Source organism: Macaca fascicularis, chromosome 3 (genome assembly GCF_037993035.2).
Source record: "Macaca fascicularis isolate 582-1 chromosome 3, T2T-MFA8v1.1".
NCBI lineage: Eukaryota > Metazoa > Chordata > Mammalia > Primates > Cercopithecidae > Macaca > Macaca fascicularis.
Window position 1 is genome coordinate 51,609,004 of NC_088377.1, and position 22,672 is coordinate 51,631,675.

Here is a 22,672-nt window from a genome sequence, read left to right on the forward strand (position 1 = left end):
AGAAATCAGAACTGCACCTGTGGGTGCAATTCCAGAAGCTGGGAGCGCTCACACCAACTGCCAGTGGGTGGCGCTATGCTTCCACCTTTCATAAAACCAGCTGTCTGGACTTTTGTCCCAGGAGGTCCTTGGCCAGGAAATTGTCCCTTCTTCTCTAAGCTCATCCTGTTGGGCTCTGGTCTGCAATCCTAGGACTGTAGGCTGGGCCTTGAAACCCTAGGAGATGGTGCTCAACACAGATAATCCCTTTTACATTCTGTAACTGACCTTACTTTGCTATGGGGCCCCCATTCACAGGAAACCACAACCATACAGACAACTTGTGTACTCAAGGCAACTTTTCCTGTTTCAAATGGCATCTTTCAAGTCAATGAAAAGTCTTTGAGGGTACAAGACCATCTCAAGGCTTCTCTCAATACCCCCTTCTTTCCTTTTTTTTTTTTTTTTGAGTCAGGGTCTCGCTCTGTTGCCCAGGCTGGTCTTGAACTCTTGGCTTCAAGCAATTCTCTTGCATTGGCCTCCCAAAGTGCAGGGATTACAGGCATGAGCCGCCATGCCTGGCCTGAACTCTCTGACTTCTGAGCCAGGCCCTGTGGGGTGAGTTTTGGCTCCTGTCTTGACAGCTGCAAATTCTCTCTCAGCCTGGCTGCAGACTCCAGATTCTTCCTCTCAGTGCCATCTCTCAGGTCCCAGCCACTTTATCCTCCGTAGCCCCTTCTGGAATTGTCTTTGTCTCCCTGAACAAAAATTCAGTATGGAAGCAGAGTTGGCCAGGCACGGTGCCTCACACTCGTAATCCCAGCATTTTGTGAGGCTGAAGCAGGAGGGTCGCTTGAAGCCAGGAGTTTGAGGCCAGCCTGGGCAACATAGCAAGGCCCCATCTCTACCAAAAAAAAAAAAAAAAAAAAAAAAAATTGTAGCCAGGCATGGTGGTGCATGCCTGTAGCCCCAGCTACTCAGGAGGCTGAGACAGGAGGCTTGCTTGAGCCCAGGTGGTCAAGGCTGCAGTGAGCTATGACTGCACCACTGTATCCCAGCCTGGGTGACAGAGTAAGACCCTGTCTCAAAAAAAGAAGAGTCCATGCTCTTTCCTTTCTCCTTTTATCTGGCTCTCTGAAGTCTGCCACGCAATATTTCTCTTTCTGGGTCAGAACCTGGCCTCAGGATATCTTGGCTTAAGGATGTCTTGGCTTAGCCTTACTTATGCAAACTTCCTGTCACATATATCTAATTTCCATACAGTCTAATTGTGATTCTACAGATCAACGAAGGTGTTTAAGATTAAATTGATGTCCACCGGGTGCAGTGGCTCACTCCTGTAATCCCAGCACTTTGGGAGGCCGAGATCGGTGGATCACGAGGTCAGGAGATTGAGACCATCCTGGCTAAAACAGTGAAACCCCATCTCTACTAAAAATACAACAAATTAGCCAGGTGTGGTGGCGGGCGCCTGTGGTCCCAGCTACTCGGGAGGCTGAGGCAGGAGAATGGCGTGAACCCAGGAGGCGGAGCTTGCAGTGAGCTGGGATCGCGCCACTGCACTCCAGCCTGGGCCACAGAGCGAGACTCCATCTCAAAAACAAACAAACAAAAACCACAGTGAGTTCACACCCACTGGGATGGTCATAAAGAGACAGATAATAAGTGTTCGTGAGAACATGGAGAAATTGGAAGCCTCATACACTGAACCAGAAAGTAAAATGGTACAGCCACTGTGGAAAACAGCTTGGTGTTTCTTCAGAAGGTTAAGATATAGACCTCCAAGAAATGAAAACACATCCACACCAAAGCTTTTGCATTAATGTTCATAGCAACGTTAGTCATAATAGCCAAAAAGCACGAACAACCCAAGTGTCTATCAGCAGCTAAACAGGTGACACAGATTGTAGTCTATCCACACAGTGGAATATTACTCAGCCATAAAAAGGAATAGGGCCAGGTGTGGTGGCTCACGCCTGCAATCCCAGCACTTTGGGAGGCCAAGGTGGGTGGATCACCTGAGGTCAGGACTTCAAGACCAGCCTGGCCAACGTGGTGAAACTCCATCTCTACTAAAAATATAAAAATTAGCTGGGCATGGTGGCAGGTGCATGTAATCCCAGCTACTAGGGAGGCTGAGGCAGGAGAATCACTTGAACTTGGGAGGCAAAGGTTGCAGTGAGCCGAGTTGGTGCCATTGCACTCCAGCCTGGGCGACAGAGTAAAACTCAGTCTCAAAAAAAAAAAAAAGTGCTGTAATGTAGATGAACACTAAAGAGATCATGGTAAGTGATAGAAATCAGATGCAAAACATCACATATTATTCCATTTATATGAAAAGTCCAGAATAGGCAAATCCATAAAAATGAGTGGTTAAGTGGAGCTGGGAGCTTGGGGGAAAACGGGTATGGCTGCTTAGTGGTACAGGGTCCCTTGTAGGAGTGATGAAAATGTTCTAAAATTAGGCCAGGCACTGTGGCTCACACCTGTAATCCCAGCACTTTGAGAGGCTGAGGTGGGAGGATTGTTTGAGCCCAGAAGTTTGAGACCAGTCTGTTCAACATAGACCCCGTCTCAAATAAATAATACATAAGAAAACATTCCAAAATTGATTGTGGGGATGGTTGCACAACTCTGAATATAATAAAAGTCACTGAATTGTATATTTTTTCGAGTTTCAGATTAATGGGTACACGTACGGTTTTGTTACCTGGGTATATCGTATGATGCTAAGGTTTGAAGTTCGATTAAACCCATCACCCAGGTAGTGAGCATAGAACCCAATAGGTAGGTTTTTTTTTTCTTTTTTTTTTGAGATGGAGTTTTGTTCTTGTTGCCCAGGTTGGAGTGCAGTGGCATGATCTTGGCTCACTGCAGTCTCCGCTTCCTCTCAGCCTCCCAAGTGGCTGGGATTACAGGCGTGTGTCACCCCACCCAGCTAATTTTTTTGTATTTTCAGTAGAGACGGGGTTTCACCATGTTGGCCAGGCTGATCTCAAACTCTGGCCTAAATGATGCGCCTGCCTTGGCCTCCCAAAGTATTGGGATTACAGGCATGAGCCATCGCGCCTGGCTGCAATAGGTAGTTTTTCAACCCCTGTCCCTCTCTCTCCGTCCTTCTCCTTGTATTCTTCAGGGTCTGTTGTTCACATCTTTATTTCTATATGCACCTGATGTTTAGCTTGCACTTATAAATGAGAACATGTAGTATCTGGTTTTCTATATCTGTGTTAGTTCGTTTAGGATAATGGCCTCTAGCCCCATCCATGGTGTTGCAGAGGACATGGTTTTCTTTTTTTCAATAGCTGTGTAGTATTCTGTGGTATAGGTGTACCACATTTAAAAAATCCAGTCTGGGGCTGGGCACAGTGGCTCATGCCTGTAATTTCAGCATTTTGGGAGGCCAAGGCAGGTGGATCACTTGAGGTCAGCAGTTTGAGACCAGCCTGGCCAATATAGTGAAACCCTGTCTCTACTAAAAATACAAAAATTAGCCGGGCATGGTGGTGCACGCCTGTAATCCCAGCTACTCGAGAGGCTGAGGCAGGAGGAGAATCGCTTGAACCCAGGGAGGCAGAGGTTGCAGTAAGCCAAGATTGCGCCATGGCACTCCAGCCTGGGCGACAAGAGCAAGACTCCATCTAAAAAAAAAAATCCAATTCGTTGTTGATGGGCCCTTGAGTTGATTCTATGTCTTTGCTGTTGTGAATAGTGCTCCAATGAACATATGGGCACAGGTATCCTTTTGGTATAACATTTTCTTTTGGATGTGTACGTAGTAACGGGATTTCTGGGTTGAATGATAGTTCTATTTTTGGTTCTTGGACAAAGAAATCTCCAAACTCCTTTCCCCAGGGGCTGAACTAATTTACATTCCCACCAACAGTATATAAGTGTTCCTTTTCTCCATAGCCCTGTCAACATCTGTTATTTTTTGGCTTTCTAATAAAAACTATTCTGACTGGTGTGAGAAGGTATCTCATTGTGGTTTTGATTTGCATTTCTCTGGTGATTAGTGATGTCAAGCATTTTTTCGTGTTCGTTGGCTGCTTGTATGTCTTCTTTTGAAAAGTGTCTGTTTATGTCGTTTGCCCACTTTTTAATAGAGTTGTATATTAGAGTTCTCTAGAGGGACAGAACTAATAGGATATATATACACACATACATATATATACACACATATATACATATATACACACATACGCACACATATATGCATATATATGTGTGTATATATATAAAGGGGAGTTTATTAAGGAGTATTAACTCATGTGATCACAAGGTCCCACAATAGGCCGTCTGCAAGCTGAGGAGAAAGGAAGCCAGTCTGAGTCCCAAAGCCGAAGAACTTAGAGTCCGATGTTTGAGGGCAGGAAGTATACGGCAGGGGAGAAAGATGTAGGCTGGTAGGCTAGGCCAGTATAGTCTTTTCATGTTTTTCTGCCTGCTTTATGTTCTAGCTGTACTGGCAGCTGATTAGCTGGTGCCCACCAGACTGAGGGTGGGTCTGCCTCTCCCAGCCCACTGACTCAAATGTTAATCTCCTTTGGCAACATCCTCACAGACACACCCAGGATCCATACTTTGCATCCTTCCATCCAATCAAGTTGACACTCAGTATTAACCATCAGAGGCTGTTTGTTTTTTGCTTCTTGATTTCAGTTCCTTATAGATTTTGGATATTGGATCTCTGTTGGATGCATAGCTTGTGGATACTTTCTGCCATTCTGCAGGCTATTTGTTTACTCTGGTAGTTTCTTTTGCTGTGCAGAAGCACTTTAGTGTCCTCAGGTTCCATTTGTCAATTTTTGTTTTGTTGCAGTTGCTTTGGAGGATTAGCCAAAAATTGTTTGCCAAGGCCAATGTGTCAAGAAGGTGCAGTTGCTTTGGAGGACTTAGCCAAAAATTATTTGCCAAGGCCAATGTCAAGAAGGGCATTTCCTAGATTTTCTTCTAGGATTTCTATAGTTTTGAGGTGTTACATTTAAGTCTTTATCTTGAGTTGATTTTTGTGTATGGTGTTAGGGGTCCAGTTTCATTCTTCTGCATATGGATAACCAGTTATCTTAGTACCATTTATTGACTAGTAAATGGGAATCCTTTCCCTGTTCCTATTTTTTGAGACAGGGTCTTGCTCTGTCTCCAAGATGAGTGCAGTGGCACAACCATTGCTCACTACAGCCTCAACCTCCCTGGCTTGGGTGATCCTCCTGCCTCAGCCTCTCTAGTAGCTGGGACTGCAGGTGCCCGCCACCACACTCAACTAATTTTTTGAATTTTATTTGTGACGAGGTCTTGCCATGTTGCCCACACTGGTCTCAAACTCCTGGGGTCAGGCATTTCTCCTGCCTCTGCCTCCCAAGGTTCTGGGATTATAGATGTAAGCCACCATGCCCAGCCTCCATTGCTTATTTTTGTCAACTTTGTTGAAGATCAGATGGTTATAGGTGTGTGGCTTTATTTCTGGGTTATCTGTTTTGTTCCATTGGTCTATATGTTTGGAATCATACACTTTAAATGGGTGAATTGTATGATATACAGCATACAGTTTACATATGTATGTGGTATAAATATAATATATTCACATATATAATAAGTAAACCATATGTATACATATGAGTGGTTAACGAGCTGGCAGTTTCTGCAGACTCTGAGAGATATATATTGTATAATGTTGTGTATCATACTATATATCTCGGAGTTTACAGAAAAGAAGATTAACTTAGGCTGGGCACGCCTATAATCCCAGCACTTTGGGAGGCCGAGGCAGGCGGATCACCTGAGTTCAGGAGTTCAAGACCAGCCTGGCAAACATGGTGAAACCCTGCCTATACTAAAAATAAAAAATTAGCCAGGCATGGTGGGCGCCTGTAGTCCCAGCTACTCGGGAGGCTGAGGCAGGAGAATCGCTTGAACCCAGGAGGTGGAGGTTGCCGTGAGCCGAGATCACGCATTGCACTCCAGCCTGGGTGACAGAGTGAGACTTTGTCTCAAAAAATAAATAAATAAAATAATTGCATTTCAGAAGAAAGTGGCCATCCGTCCCAGCTCTAGACCAATGGCAGATACACAGGAGACATTTATGTCTTTGATCTCCACTCTCAGATGTGGTGCCTGGAGCAGCCATTGAGTATGGCAGGATCCTGACCCGCCTTACCCGCCACCCTGTCTACATCCTGAAAGGGGGCTATGAGCGCTTCTCAGGCACATACCACTTCCTCCGGACCCAGAAGATCATCTGGATGCCTCAGGTAGGGCCAAATGCTGAGCACAGGCAGGTCCAGACGGGAAGGATGGGCCTGGAGACTGACCCATGGGTGACAGAGTAGGAAAAACAGGAGGATGGGACAGAGGATATAGAGAAAGTGGAGGAGGTGGGGTGGGTGGAGACTGGGCTGCAGACATGAATTTAGGGCAGCCAGGAGTCCAGGTCCAGTGTTTTTTTGTTTTTGTTTTTGTTTTTGTTTTTGTTTTGAGACACTCTCACTTTGTCGTCCAGACTGGAGTACAGTGGCATGATCTTGGCTCACTGCAACCTCTGCCTCTTGAGTTCAAGCGATTCTTCTGCCTCAGCTTCTCTGGTAGCTGGGACTACAGGCACGAACCACCACGCCTGGCTAATTTTTGTGTTTTTATTATAGACGGGGTTTCACCATGTTGCCCAGTCTGGTCTGAAACTACTGACCTCAAGTGATCCACCTGCCTCAGCTTTCCAAAGTGCTGCGATTACAGGAGTGAGCCACCGTGCCCGGCCACAGTTCTTTATAAGGAATTGTTGGCTGTCTGGTTGAAACAGTGAACAAAGAGGGCAGGCTTAATGTGGACCGATTTCAAGGTCAGACAGGCAGGGGCATCACGGCTCGAGACCACTTCTTTTTTCTTGGCTGTCTGGTTCCACAAATCCTAGCTGGATCCAGAGGATACAAAAATACACAAAAGTGGGAAGGATTGGTCAGGCACAGTGGCTCATGCCTGTAAGCTCAGCACTTGGGAAGGCCAAGGCAGGAGGATTGCTTGAGCTCAGTACTTTGAGACCGGCCTGGGCAACATAGTGAGACCTTGTCTCTACAAAAAAATCAATAATTGGAGCTGGCTGTGGTGGCTCACGCCTATAATCCCACCCCTTTTGGAGGCCAAGCTGCATGGATCACTTGAGCTCAGGAGTTTGAGACCAGCCTAAGCAACATGGCAAAACCCTGTCTCTACCAAAAATACAAAAATTAACCGGGCATAGTGGCCCACCTGTAGTCCCAGCTACTTGGGAGGGTGAGGCAGGAGAATTACTTGAACCCAGGAGGCGGAGGTTGCAGGGAGCCGAGATCACGTCACTGCTCTCCAGCCTCGGTGACAGAGTGAGAGCCTGGCTCAAAAAAATAATTGAGAAGAGAGATGGGAGGATTGCTTGAGCCCAGGAGGTCGAGGCTGCAATGAGTCGTTACCATGTCAGTGTACTCCAGGCTGGTTGACAAAGTAAGACCCTGTCTCCAAAAAAAAAAAAAAAAAAAAAAAAAGGGAAAATCAGCCAGATGCGGTGACTCACACCTGTAGTTCTAGCACTCTGGGAGGCCAAGGCAGGAGGATTGCTTGATCTCAGGAGTTGAAGACCTGCCTGGGAGATATAGTGAGACTCCATCTCTATTATAATTCTTTTTCAGTAGAGACAGGGTTTCACCATGTTGGTCAGGCTGGTCTCCAACTCCTGACCTCAAGCGATCCACCTGCCTCGGCCTCCCAAAGTGCTGGGATTACAGGCGTGAGCCACTGCACTCAACCTATTATAATTTTTTTTTATACAAAAAGAATCAGATATGAAACCCCTTTGTCCATCACCTATCTCCAAACATTATCAACTCGGCCAGTTTTGTCATAACAAAACAATTTTGAGATACCAGTTCCTGTTGCTGAGTGGCCCTGTCTGTAGGGAAGGCAGTGGCTGGAAGCTGAACTATGTCAAGGGACGCCCTGGGTATCTGGAGCCCAGAGAAGAGGCACTTGAGCTTCCCAGAGCCAAAGCTGAAGGAGGAGGAGCTTTCGAGGAAGAGAACTGGGTGGAGTTGTCTAAGGTTAGCACCAGACTGTGCAGAGATTTGCAGTCAGGGCCTGGTCTCCAGAGGGTGCCGTGTACAGATGTCTGGCTTATTGAAGCGTCTGAACACAATGGAATGTAAACAGAAAGTGGTTTTAGCTTTTTCTAACAGTTGTCTTCTGCTGTGTTCCCCTTCCTGCCCTTAGCAACATCGTGAGCAGATTCCATACTTTCTGGCCACCTGATGGTTACAAAAAACTTCAATCGAAGTCATAGTATAGAATGACTCAGCAAATGTGACTATTCACAGGATATTTGATTGTGTTTAGGAATTGTTGCTTTTTGAAGGTTGTAGTGACATTGTTATGGTTATTATAAAGTTCAAGTCCTTATCTTTTAGAAATACAGAACAAAATATTTACGGGTAAAATGATGTGATGTCTGGAATTTCCTTTCAAATAATCTGGGGCGAGGTGAGAAGGCAGTGAGGGTATAGAGGAAACAAAATTGGCCAATGAGTTGTTAATGTTTGAAGCTGGGTGATATGTATGTTTTAGAGACAGGGTCTCAGTCTGTTGCCCAGGCTGGAGTGCAGTGTGCAATCATAGCTCACTGCAGCCTCCACCTCCTGGGCTCAGTATCCTCCAGCCTCAGCCTCTTGAGTAGGCAGGACTACCGATGCAAGCCACCACAGTTGGCTAAGTTTTAAAATTTTCTGTAGAGACAGGGTCTTGCTATGTTGCCAAGGCTGGTCCAAAACTCCTGACCTTAAGCAATCCTCCTGCCTTGGCCTCCCAAAGTACTGGAATTATAGGCATGAACCACCGCACCTGGCCAACTAGTGTATAGTTTTGAAATAATGTTAAATAAAGGAAGTAAAAAGACAGTCTAGTAGAAGCTAGGGCAGTTTAATATTCCAACCTCAAATCTGGATCAAGTCTCATCTCTTCCCTGCCTCAGAGCTGGGCAGCCTAGGGTTTGCTGGGGGACTCAAAGTAGGGAGGGATGGGGGTTAGCTTTAAGGACAGCTGCTCTCTTCCCCTCTTCTGGGCAGAGGACCTTTGGCAGTAGGGTCCAGAGTGGACCTGTCTGTGTACCTGACTGTGTGTCAGTGGTGGGAAAGCTCCTGCTCTCTGGTCCCGTCTGGCTGTGTGAGCTGCTGGTGGCCTCTCCTGCTGGTTTGCTCGGGACCCAGCTCAGCCTCACCCTGGCTCCTTCTGGGGCTGAGGATCTCCCAGAGAGCACAGCCAGCAGTGACTCCCTTCAACCCCTGCCAGGCATTTCCTCCAACTTCCTCCCCTTAACTTGGAAGCCCATGACCCTGTCCCCTGCCCCGCATGCCCACATTCCTTCACCAGGATCCCAGAATGATCCTGTGTGATAAGATAGGCACTTGTGCCTGAGGTCAGACATGGTCCCAGATCCAGGGTATGCATGTCTGGCTCACAAAGACATTCCCTTCTTCCACTGAGATAACAGCACTGTGAATTTCAGCTCAACAGGTGGACAGTCAGTTAAATAAAGGAAGTAAAGACAATCAATCTAGTATAAGCCAGGACAGTTTAATGTTCCAACCTCAAATCTGAATCAAGTCTTACCTTCATTGGAACTCCTTCTTGATCTTGGAGGACCCCTTCCTGGCTTTGCAGAGTACAGAGAGATTAATTTCTTCTCTGCAAACCCTACACTGCTGATAACTCATCACCGCTGCCCCCTCATTTCTGAAGCTTTAGTAAGGTGTAACTGACATGATGAACTGCACATATTTAAAAGGCCCAGTATGGTCCGTTTTGACAGATGCATATTCCTGTAACTTGCCTTTGCTCCTAGTCTAGTCAACTTGGGAAGAAGGTGCAGGATTGTGGCTGGGATAGCTGTGAGGGTTGGATTGGGTTACTTGTTTGCGGCTGTCTTTAGAATGCAGGTGACTGGCCAGCTGTGGTGGTTCAAGCTTGGAATCCTAGCACTTTGGGAGGTCAGAAAGGAGGTGGGAAGATCACTTGAGTCCAGGAGTTTGAGACTAGCCTGGGCAGCATAGTGAGACTTTGTTTACACAAAATTTTTTTTTAGAGGCCGGGCATGGTGGCTCACACCTGTAATCCCATCACTTTGGGAGGCCAAGGTGGGCGGATCACGAGGTCAAGAGATCAAGACCATCCTGGCAAGCATGGTGAAACCCCATCTCTACTAAAAATACAAAAATTAGCTGGGTGTGGTGGCCCATGCCTGTAATCTGTTACTCGGGAGGCTGAGGCAGGAAAATCACTTGAACCCAGGAGGCGGAGGTTGCAGTGAGCCGAGATCACATCACTGCACTCCAGCGTGGGTGACAGAGTGAAAAGAAAAAAAGAAAGAAAGAAAGATTTAGGAGGTAGCACTGATCAGACATGAGGGCATGGGAGAGAGAGGGGGCTGGGATGATGCCCTGGTTTTAGGCGTGGGTGACAGGGGCTGTGATGTGGTTCATTGTGAGGAACACTCGGGAGGGATTGGGATGGGGGAAGAGGGACATGGTTCTGGGGGAAGGCAGTGTGCCCAGTTTGGGCATATTCATTTGAGATACTGGTTTCCTTTGCATTGTGTCACTGAGCATTTACACACATTTTACAGTACAGTGTGTTTTTATCTACGTCACACCCCTTCCCAGCCAAACCCACACAACCACAGAAAAGGAAGTTGGTTTCAAAACAGCAGGAAGAGGGGTTGATAGATTTGCTATGGGAGTTTTGTGAGTTCTTTTTTTTTTTTTTTTTTTTTTTTTTTGAGACTGCATCTCTGTTGCCCAGGCTGGAGTGCAGTGGCACGATCTGGGCTCACTGCAACCTCTGCCTCCTGGGTTCAAGTGATTCTCCTGCCTCAGCCTCCAGAGTAGCTGGAATTACAGGCATGTGCCACCACACCCAGCTAATTTTTGTATTTTTAGAGATGGGGTTTCACCATGTTGGCCAGGCTGGTCTTAAACGCCTGACCTCAGGTGATCCACCTGCCTCAGCTTCCCAAAGTGCTGGGATTACAAGCATAAGCCACCGTGCCTGGCCTTTTAGTGAGATTTTTCAAGTGGAAATTGAAAGGGGGATTTCATTTTGGCACCAGCAAGCTGAACCTCTGGGTTAGGGGCAGCCCACATACTGGAGTAAGCGTTGGGCCTGCCCGCAGGCAGTGGGGTGATGCATCTCCATGTCACAGGCTTGAGAACTGGCTCAGCTTGGTGTCTGTTCTTTGCTAATGGCTTTCAAAGCTGGTGGCTTGGGAAGGATGTGGGCTTGCAGAGGGTTTACTGCCGTGGGAAAGGGAGTGAGAGTTCAGGTTCAGGTGGCTCTGAAGGACCCACACGCCTGAGGTCCTTAAGATTTATTTCTGAGTCGGACTTGGAGCCAGGGGACTTTCGGTACTGATTTTGATCTTTGGCAAAAGTCAGCATTTTCTATGGTGTAATAATGGAGAAAGTGGTCTCTAATCAGAGCCTCACGGAAACATCAAGTTATCCAGTGGGAGTGGAATTCTCTACTGCAGAACTTCTTTGAGAGTTTTTGTTTTTTTTTTTTTTTTTTTTTTTTGAGATGGAGTTTCACTCTTGCTGCCCAGGCTGTAGTGCAATGGCGCGATCTCGGCTTACTGCAGCCTCCGCCTCCTGGGTTCAAGTGATTCTCCTGCCCCAGCCTCCCAAGTAGCTGCGATTACAGGCGTGCACTGCCACCCCTGGCTAATTTTTGTATTTTTAGTAGAGATGAGGTTTCACTGTGTTGGTCAGGCTGGTCTCAAACTCCTGACCTCAAGTGATCTATCCACCTCGGCCTCCCAAAGTGCTGGGATTACAAGCATGAGGCACCGCATCTGGCTTTCTTTTTTCTTTCTCTTTCTTTTCTTTTTTTTTTGAGAGATAGGCTGGAGAGCAGTGATGCGGTCATAACTCACTGTAACCTCCACTCCTGTGGGATCCTCCCACTTCAGCCTCCTGAGTAGCTGGAACTACAGCCATGTGCCACCATGCCTGGCAAATTTTTTATTTTTTATCTTTTTATAGAGACAAGGGTCTTGCTGTGTTACCCAGGCTGGTCTCGAACTCCTGGGCTCAAGCGATCCTCCCACCTTGACCTCCCAAAGTGCTAGGATTACAGGCATGAGCAGCCACTGTGCCCAACTTCTTCGAACCTTTGATTGCTAATGTACGCCTTGTTTCCAAGAGAGGAATCATAGATACAGCTGTCCTTTAGTATCCATGGAGATTGGTTCCACGACCCCCAGTAGATACCAAAATCCTTGGATCTTCAAGTCCCTGATATAAGATGGTGTAGTATTTGCATCTAACCTAAGCATATACTCCCATATACTTTATTTATTTGAGACAGAGTCTCGCTCTGTCGCCAGGCTGGGGTGCAATGGCACGATCTCAGCTCACTGCAACCTCCACGTCCCAGGATCAGGTGATTCTCCTGCCTCAGCCTTCCGAATAGCTGGGACTACAGGCATGTGCCACCACGCCTGACCAATTTTTGTGTTTTTAGTGGAGATGGGGTTTCACTTGTTGGCCAGGCTGGTCTCAAGCTCCTCACTTTAGGCGATCCACCTGCCTCGGCCTCCCAGAGTGATGGGGTTACAGGTGCGAGCCACATCACCTGGCCCCTCTTGTATACTTTAAATCATCTCTAGATTATTCATAATACCTAATACAATGTACATGCTATGTAAATAATTGTTATACTGTATCATTTAAGGAATAATGACAAGAAAAAAGTCTGTACATGTTCTGTACAGATGCAACCATGAATTATTTTTCTGGATATTTTTGATTCAAGGTTGCTTGAATCCATGGATGTGGAACGCACAGATATGGGGGCAGATTGCGTTTGGTTATCTGAACCCCTGAACCCTTTTTTCATAGTGCCTTATGGAGGACTAGTGTTTCTTAGAACACACTTTGGGAAATGAAGAGATAATCCTTGTATTTGTTTCAGATAAACAAAAGGTTTTTTTTTTTTCTTTTTTTTTTTTTTTTGAGATGGAGCCTTGTTCTGTCTCCCAGGCTGGAGTGCAGTGGCACAATCTCTGCTCACTGCAAGCTCTGCCTCCCGGGTTCACGCCATTCTGCCTCAGCCTCCCAAGTAGCTGGGACTACAGGTGCCCGCCACATGCCCGGCTAATTTTTTATGTTTTTTAGTAGAGACGGGGTTTCACCTTGTTAGCCAGGATGGTCTCGATCTCCTGACCTTGTGATCCACCCACCTCGGCCTCCCAAAGTACTGGGATTACAGGCGTGAGCCACCGCGCCTGGCAAATGAAAGTTTTAATGATAACTTTGGACCTGGAACTCAGGAAGCTCCCATTTAAGTAGGTGTTTTGTTCTTTCTACCCCTCTACATATATGCTGGCTTCATCAGAATCATTTCTGGGCATGCAGGGTGGCTCCCATGTGTATCCCAACACTTTGGGAGGCTGAGGGAGGAGGATCACTACAGGCCAGGAGTTCGAGGCCAGCCTGGGCAACATAGCAAGATCCCATCTCTACAAAATATAAAAGTTTCAACATTATCTGGGTACGGTTGTGTGCACCTGTAGTCCCGGCTACCTGGGAGGCTGAGGCAGGAGAATCATTTGAGCCCAGGAGGTTAAGACTGCAGTGAGCTATGATTGAGCCACTTATACTCCAGCCTGGGTGACAGAGTGAGAAGACCCTGTATCTTAAAAAAAAAGAAAAAGAAAAAGATGGGCCGAGCGCAGTGGCTCACACCTGTAATCCCAGCACTTTGGGTAGCCGAGGCAGGTGGATTACTTGAGGTCAGGAGTTCAAGACCAGCCTGGCCAACATGATGAAACCTCCTCTCTCTCCCTCTCTCCTTTTCTCTCCTCCTCTGTCCTCCTCTCTCTTCTCTCTCTCTCTCCTCTTTCTGTCTCTCAGTACTTAAATTCTGATGGTCTCCAAGTGTAATAAGAGAGTTATCCCTCTCCATCCTCCTGAGCCCCCAGTACATGCTGGGTTGTTAGTTTTGGGCCACAGTGTCCTCACTGCAACCTTTGTGCACCTGGCCAAGTGTAAACAGGTGCCTTGGAGGAAATGAACACCAGTGCTGAGACCTAGCGCTCTGCACCATGAGGCTGTGGCTCAGTCCCTTCGTCATGACTCGCCCTGTGCCACCCACATAAGTTTCCATGTGCCAATCTCTTTCAAAGTCTGGATCTCCATCACATTCACTGTCCCGGAACTGCCCTTTTACGCTGGTTTGATGAACTGTGTTTCAAGAGATAGACATCCGTCTTCCCTGAGGAATATGCTCATAGCTGCCTTTCTCCCTCCCCACTTCAGGAACTGGATGCATTTCAGCCATACCCCATTGAAATCATGCCAGGGGAGGTCTTCCTCGGCAATTTCAGTCAAGCCTGTGACCCCAAAATTCAGAAGGACTTGAAAATCAAAGCCCATGTCAATGTCTCCATGGATACAGGGCCCTTGTAAGTAAAGAGAAACAATTGATTTATATTTCGTTTTTTAAAAATTTAATATTAAAATTTTAATTATTATTATTATTATTATTATTATTTTTGAGATGGAGTCTCGCTCTGTCACCCAGGCTGGAGTGCAGTGGTGCGATCTTGGCTCACTGCAAGCTCCGCCTCCTGGATTCACGTCATTCTCCTGCCTCAGCCTCCTGAGTAGCTCAGGCGCCCGCCACCTCGCCCGGCTAGTTTTTCATATTTTTAGTAGAGACAGGGTTTCACCGTTTTAGCCAGGATGGTCTCGATCACCTGACCTCATGATCCTCCCCTCTTGGCCTCCCAAAGTGCTGTGATTACAGGCATGAGCCACCGCACGTGGCCTATTATTTTTTGAGATGGAGTCTTGCTCTGTTATCCAGGCTGGAGTGCAATGGCACAATCTTGGCTCACTGCAACCTCCACCTCCAGGGTTCAAGCGAGTCTCCTGCCTCAGCCTCCGGAGTAGCTGGGACTACAGGTGTATGCCATCACACCTGGCTAATTTTTGTGTTTTTTAGTAGAGACAGGGTTTTGAAATGTTGCCCAGACTGGTCTCGAACTCCAGACCTCAAGTGATCTGCCCGCCTTGGCCTCCCAAAGTGCTGGGATTACAGGCATGAGCCCCCACACCCAGACTATATTTTATTTTATATTTTATTTCATTTTAGAGATAGGGTCTTGCACTGTTGCCCAGGCTGGAGTGCAGTGGCACAATCATAGCTCACTGCAGCCTCAACCTTCTGGGCTCAAGTGATGCTCCTGCCTCTGCCTCCCACCTCTGCCTCCTGCCTCTAGATAGTAAAAGGCATTCTCTGGGCATGTATCCCAGAGAAACAAATACTTACATTCACACCAAAACCTGCGCATGAATATTCACAGTGCTGTCCAGCTGGCAAAGAACTAGACAAACTGTGGTAAATACACTCCATGGAATACCACTCAACAATCATAAGGAAGAAACTGTAGATACCTGCGGCAACTTGGATCTCCAGTAAATAAATGCCGAGGGGTGGGGCAGGGGGATAATTCCAAATGGTTACAGACAATGTGACTCCATTTATGTAGCATTTATTTATTTATTTAAAAAAAAAAAGAGACGAGCTCTCACTATGTTGCCCAGCCTGGCCTTGGACTCCTGAACTCAAGTGATCCTCTTGCCTCAGCCTCCCAAAGTGCTGGGATTATAGGTGTGAGCCACCACACCCAGCCTTATATAGCATTTTTGATATGACAAAATTTTAGAAATAGAAGACAGATAAGTGGTTGCCAAGAGTTAGGGAAGGGAGCAGGGGAGGTAGAGGTGGTTATAAAAGAACAACACAAGGAGCTGCACACAGTGGTTCATGCCTGTAATCCCGGCACTTTGGGAGGCTGAGGTGGGAGGACCACCTGAGGTCAGGAGTTTGAGACCAACATGGCCAACATGGTAAAACCCCGTCTCTACTAAAAATATAAAACATTAGCTGGGCATGGTGGTGCATGCCTGTAATCCCAGCTACTCAGGAGGCTGAGTCATAAGAATCACTTGAATCAGGGAGGTGGAGATTGCAGTGAGCCGAGATCACACCACTGCACTCCAGCCTGGGCAACAGAGTGAGACTCTGTCTCAAAAACAAGCAAACAAAAAGAAACAGAAGGGATCCTTAGTGTTGGAACTGTTTACTCTCTTGAGTGATAGTGGATATATAAACCTACACAGTGATAAATTTCTATTATTTTTTTCTGAGATGGACTCTCACTCTGTCGCCCAGGCTGGAGTGCAGTGGCACGATCTTGGCTCAGTGTGACCTCCACCTCCCAGGTTCAAGTGATTCTCCTTTCTCAGCCTCCTGAGTAGCTGGGATTACAGGCGCCCACCACCATGCCTGGCTAATTTTTGTATTTTAGTAGAGACAGGGTTTCACCATGTTGGCCAGGCTGGTCTCAAACCCCTGACCTCAGGAGATCTGCCCGCCTTGGCCTCCCAAAGTGTTGGGATTACAGATGTGAGCCGCTGCGCCCAGCCCAGTGATGAATTTCTGTAGAATTTACCACACACACACACACTCACACACACAGGTAAAACTGGATAAACCTGCTAAGACTGATAGATTGTATCAGTGTCAATATCCTGATTGTGACATTATGCTATAGTTTTGCAAAAATGTTGCCATTGGGGAAACGGGGCACAGTGTATCTACAAAGGACTTTCTCTGTTACTTCTTACCACTGCAGGTGAATCCATAATCTCAATAATTTTGTTTCTTTTTTTTTTGAGATGGAGTCTCGCTCTGTCATCTAGGCTGGAGTGCAGTGGCATGATCTTGGCTCACTGCAACCTCTGTCTCCTGGGTTCAAGCAATTCTCCCTGCCTCAGCCTCCCAAGTAGTTAGGATTACAAGCGCCTGCCACCACGTCTGGCTAATTTTTGTATTTTTTACTAGAGATGGGGTTTTGCCACGTTGGCCAGGCTGGTCTCCAACTCCTGACCTCAGGTGATCCACCCACCTCGGCCTCCCAAAGTGCTGGGATTACAGGCGTGAGTCACTGTGCCTGGCCTGTTTGTGTTTTTTGATTTTTTTGTTTTTGTTTTTTGACAGGGTCTCACTCTGTGATCCAGGCTGGAGTGCAGTGGTGTGGTCACAGCTCAGCTTGACCCAGGCTCAAGCAATCCTCCCACCTCAGCTTCCCAAGTAGCCATGTCTACTAAAAATACAACAATTAGCAGGGCATGGTGGCAGGTGCCTGTAATCCTGCTACTCTGGAGGCTGAGGTGTGAGAATTGCCTGAACTGAGGAGGCAGAGGTTGCAGTGAGCTGAGATCACTCAACTGCATTCCAGCCTGGGTGACAGAGCAAGACTCTGTCTCAAAAAAGGAAGTAAAATAAAACAGATAAAACAGCAGCCCCACCATCTCCATCCCTCTTACCTCTCTCTCTGCATTTAACACAGTGGGCTCATTCTCCAAGGTCATTAAATGTGCTTTCCTGTCCTCATTTAATGATTGCACCATATTCTAGGAGAGTACCATGTTTTGGGTTCATCATAATAGCAATGTGACATGTACTATGCACCAAGCAGATTGCTAAGTGCCCTGAACAGATTACTTCCCTCAGTCTACACAGCACCCCTGTGAGTTAGGTGTATTAACAATTTTTTTTAAAATTTTTTATTTTTGTAGAGATAAGGTCTCACTATGTTGCCCAGGCTTGTCAGGAACTCCTGGCCTCAAGCGATCCTCTTGCCTTGCCCTCCCAAAGTGCTGGGATTACAGGCGTGAGCCACCATGCCTGGCCAAGATAGGTACTTAAAAAAATTTTTTTTTGGCTGGGTGTGGTGGCTCACACCTGTAATCCCAGCACTTTGGGAGGCCAAGGCGGGTACATCAGCTGAGGCTGGGAGTTCAATGACCAGCCTGGCCAAAATGGTGAAACCCCGTCTCTACTAAAAATATAAACAGTAGCCGGGTGTGGTGGCACATGCCTGCAATCCCAGCTACTTGGGAGGCTGAGGCAGGAGAATCGGTTGAACCTGGGAGGTAGAAGTTGCAGTGAGCTGAGATCACGCCACTGTACTACAGCCTGGGCAACAGAGTGAGACTCTGTCTCAAAAAAAAAAAAAAAAGACGAGGGTCTGGCTATGTGATCCTCCCATCTCTGTCTCCCAAATTACTGGGCTTAGAGCCATGAGCCACCACACCCAGCCTGGATGTTGTTTTCCAGGAGAGGTTGAGCTACCTGTGCACATTCCGCCTTACACAAGCTCAGCGTCCTCCCTGTGGCCCTTCTGCTGCGATGAAAACCCCGCAGTGGGGCGGCTTGCATTCTGCATTCCACCCGATGACCTGTGCGGTCTTTCCATGTAGTTTTGCAGGCGATCCTGACAGGCTTCTGCACATCCGGATAGAAGATGCCCCAGAAGCCCAGATTCTCCCCTTCTTACGCCACGTGTGTCACTTCATTGGTAAGGAGCGTTCCTTGGCCGGGTAGCAACTGGCCTGTGTCTGGGAAGCAGAGGGGCAGTGGAGCCTCCTTCACAGGCTTATTCTGGATCACGACTCCCCATGCTCTGGAGAGAAAGGGCCCAGCTCAGCATATGCCCCACCTGGGTGAGATAAGCTCCAGGACACGTCCAACTTCTCGGGAGCCCTCAGTGAAACGAGCAACAGTGGTGTTTACCTTGAGGGCAGTGGGGCCCAAGATTGTGAGCTGAGCGTCCTGGGCTCTGGCCCTGGCTAGATGGCTGTGCCCTTCTGGGCTTGTTGTAAAATGAGGGTGATGGCTACCCACAAGCACACATGCTCATGGAGGCTCTAGGCTGTGCTCTGGGGACCAGGAGGTAAGTCTCTCTCCATCCCCGCCTTCATCCTTGGTCTGTGGAATGTGGGTGGAACAGAAGGGAGACTACAAAGCTCTTTCAGTTCTCACTTCCAAGATTTTCTTTGTTTTGGTTTGTTGGTTGGTGGAGTTGGGGTCTTGCTATGTTGCCCAGGCAGGTCTTGAACTCCTGGCCTCAAGCGATCCTCCTACCTCAGCCTCTCAAGGTGCTGGGATTATAGGCATGAGCCACCACACCCAAGTGGTGCCCACCAGTTACTTAATTCATCACGAATGGATTTTTAACTCGTTCCCGCGGCTCCAGATTGCCTGAGGAGAGTAAGATGTGTAGAGAGAGCAGGGCTGAGTCAGGTTGGAGTCCCCACCCCGTGCCTGCCTGTCTGGCACCAACAGCTCCTGGCCTGAGCCACTGTACCAGGGGCTGGAGCATGGCGTTTTGGCCCAACCATCCCTTATTTTAAATTTTATTTTTTTGAGACAGAGTCTGGCTTGTTCACCCAGGCTGGAGTGTAGTGGTACAATCTTGGCTCACTGCAATCTCCACCTCCTGGGCTCAAGCAATCCTCCTACCTCAGCCTCCTGAGTAGCTGGGACTACAGGCACGCACCACCGCACCCAATTAATTTTTGTAGTTTTAGTAGAGATGGGATTTTGCCACGTTGCCCAAACTGGTCTTGAACTCCTGAGCTCAAGCAATCCACCCTCCTCAGCTTCCTAAAGTAGTGGGATTACAGGCGTGAGCCACTGCACCCAGCCCCAACCATCCTTTATTTGTCTAGCACATGTCAAATGTCACTCGACTAGGGCCTGAGGCCGAGACTTCCCATGTGTCCCACCTCGAGGTGTCAGAGCCTTGTGGCCCAAAGAGGGCCCCCATCCAGCCTGCCTCCCTGGGTAGCACTGAGCCAGTCAGTGGATTAAACTACACGCTAAGTTCCTTTATTCAGATGGTGAGGAAGGTGGCCATCGTCATCTCTGTGTCTTCCTTTAGCCCTGGCAGTCTGTGATTTTGCACTTGGCATGCTAATCTTTAGTTCCTGAGGGTTGCCAGACCAGCCTCGGGTGCCATCTTAGGTTTCCTCTCCCTGGGCAGGACTCACAGCTTCAGGGGTGCTGTGATTAGAGCTGATATTTCTGTGCCAGGCACTGGGCTCAGTACAGAACAGAACCAAACCGCATGGAGGAGGTAGTATACTGTGATCTCATTTTCCAGATGAGGACACTGTGGCTTCAAGTAACTTACCCTCCAGCCCGGGCAACATTGTGAGACCCCATCTGTACAAAAAAGTTAGCTAGACATGGTGGCGCATGCCTGTGGTCCCAGCTACCCTGAAGGCTAAGGCAGGAGGATTACTTGAGCCCAGGAGTTCAAGGTGGCAGTGAGCTGTGATTACATCACTGCATTCCAGCCTGGGCAACAGAGCAAGACCCAGTCTCTAAAATAAAATAAAAATAGGCTGGGCACAGTGGTTCTTACCTGTAATTCCAGTACTTTGAGAGGATGAGGTGGGCAGATCACCTGAGGTCAGGAGTTCAAGACCAGCCTGAACAACATAGTGAGACTGCATGTCTATATTAAAAAAAAAAAAAAAAAAAGTTGGGCGCAGTGGCTCATGCCTATAATCCCAGCACTTTCAGAGGCCAAGGCAGGCAGATCATCTGAGGTCCAGAGTTGGAGACCAGCCTGGACAACATGGTGAAACCTTATCTCTATTAAAAATACAAAAAATTAGCTGGGTGTGGTAGCAGGCACTTGTAATCCCAGCTACTTGGGAAGGCTAAGCCAGGAGAATCGCTTGAACCCAGGAGGTGGAGGTTGCAGTGAACTGAGAGTGTGCCATTGCACTCCAGCCTGGGCAACAAGAGTGAAACTCTGTCTCAACAAAGAAAGAAGGAAAGGAGAGGAGAGGAGAGGAGTGGAGAGGAGAGGCGAAAGGAGAAGAGAGCAGAGGGGGGAAGGAAAGGAAAGGAAATAACTTGCCCCCAAGCCCCATGGCCAGTGAGTGGCAGTCAGGATTGGCACTCAGGCTACCCTGGCTCTGTCAGTTCCTGACTGTTCTCGGAATGATGGTGGTCCCATCCGCCCCATCGGTAGCAGAGCTTCCTGTGCTAGAAGCCTGCAGTTCAGAAGGTCTTTGCCGGGTGATGCTGGTTGCCCAGGCATGATTTTCTGGAACTTCCAGCCAGGACTGAGGGATGCCCACTTGTTAGACAATGAAATGGGCTCCCAGAGAAATCATGGGACTTGCCGAGGTCATGTGGGCTGGTCTTGAACTCATGCTTGGACCATGGGCCCATGGAGGCCAGTGTCTGACAGCAACCCAGGCCCACAGGGAGGAGGGCCAGGCATGACCCAACCCCCCACTTCTTTTTGCAGATGTTCACCGTCACCTTGGCTCTGTCATTCTGATCTTTTCCACCCAAGGTATCAGCCGCAGCTGTGCCACCATCATAGCCTACCTCATGCATTATAACGAGCAGACCTTGCAGGTATGCGTTCCCCGAGCCGGGCTCACAACATGCCACCCCCTGGGAGGTGGGGTCAGAGCGCGACCTGGGAGGAGTGGGGCCCTGGCACTGCTTTGGGAGGAAGAATCCCAGATAACTCCAAGTCTAGGGTGCCCCCCAGCCCATGTCACCCAAGGGCAAGGCCCCAGCGTTGCAGGCTTGAGGCCTGAAGCTGGATACACGGGACTGGCCCAGGGACTCAGGCCAGGTCAGGCTGTCCTGCAGCCCCCTCAGCATGGCCCCCACTGCTGTCAGTCTGTCCACCGGTGTTTGTTTGGTGTTGCCCAAGGGAGAACTGCTTGGAGTCCCAGAGCTGCAGCACAGGCGCCCACCCACCCCCGCCTATCTCCCTATGCCTTGGGCGCAGGGTCCAGAGAGGAGAGGGAAGCAGGGACCCATCGTGGCAAACCCAGGCAGATCTCGGGGCTCCTGACTCTGAGACAGCGCCTTTTTCGGGTGTCTGCCCCGCCTGTCGCAGCCTGTTCGTGATCTCAGAGGGCTTGATAGGACTTGCAAAGCCCTGACATTTACCCAGGGATGTGTTTGGGGGAAGGAGAGGGACAAAGAATAAAACCCATTAGCCAGTGGGTTTGGTTGTCACCCGTGTATGCACTTTGCGGGTGAAGTTGCAGGCTAGAAAGGCTCTTTTTTTTTTTTTTTTTTTTTTTTTTGAGATGGAGTCTAGTTCTGTTGTCCAGGCTGGAGTGCAGTGATGCAATCTCCACCTCCTGGGTTCAAGTGATTCTTGAACCTCCACTGCAAACTCTGCCTCCTGGGTTCAAGCCATTCTCCTGCCTCAGCCTCCTGAGTAGCTGGGATTACAGGTGTGTGTCACCACGCCCAGCTAATTTTTGTATTTTTGGTAGAGACGGGGTTTCGCCATGTTGGCCGGGCTGGTCTCGAACTCCTGACCTCAGGTGATCCACTTGCCACTGCCTCCTGGGATTACAGGCGTGAGCCTCTGCGCCTGGCCTAAAAAGAGTCTTGGATATCCAGGAATTCTGTTTCTGGGTGTGTGCCCAAAAGAAGTGGAAGCAGACTGGGCACGGTGACTCACACCTATAATCTCAGCACTTAGGGAGGCGGAGGTGGATGGGTCGCTTGAGCTCAGGAGTTTGAGATCAGCCTGGGCAACATGGCAAAATCCTGTCTCTACAAAAAAATACAAAAATTAGCTGGGTGTGGTGTTGCACACCTGTAGTTCCAGCTACCTGGGAGGCTGAGATAGGAGAATGGCTCGATCCTGGGAGGTGAAGGCTGCAGTGGGCTGTGATCATACCACTGCACTCCAGCCTGGGCAACAAAGCCAGACGCTGTCTCAAACAAACAAAAAAGAGAGAAAAAAAATCAATTTCAGTGCCTTTAAACTTCT

At 48.2% G+C, this 22,672-nt stretch overlaps 1 protein-coding gene across 36 annotated transcripts in view; it reads left to right on the top strand.

Annotated features, from left to right (window-relative positions):
- STYXL1 (serine/threonine/tyrosine interacting like 1) overlaps positions 1-22,672 on the top strand; it is a 56,293-nt gene that overhangs the window by 28,199 nt on the left and 5,422 nt on the right. For 25 of the 36 annotated variants that reach the window (XM_074034670.1, XM_074034669.1, XM_065541776.2 and 22 more), the window contains 4 exons: positions 6,085-6,230; positions 14,307-14,452; positions 18,321-18,418; positions 21,170-21,282. In XM_074034670.1, coding sequence (XP_073890771.1) covers positions 6,222-6,230; positions 14,307-14,452; positions 18,321-18,418; positions 21,170-21,282 — 366 coding nt within the window. In that variant the 5' untranslated portion in view covers positions 6,085-6,221. Of the gene's footprint in view, positions 1-6,084; positions 6,231-7,772; positions 8,043-14,306; positions 14,453-18,320; positions 18,419-21,169; positions 21,283-22,672 lie in introns of those variants that run through there. The other 11 variants (XM_074034662.1, XM_074034664.1, XM_074034666.1 and 8 more) reach the window with 2 other exon arrangements.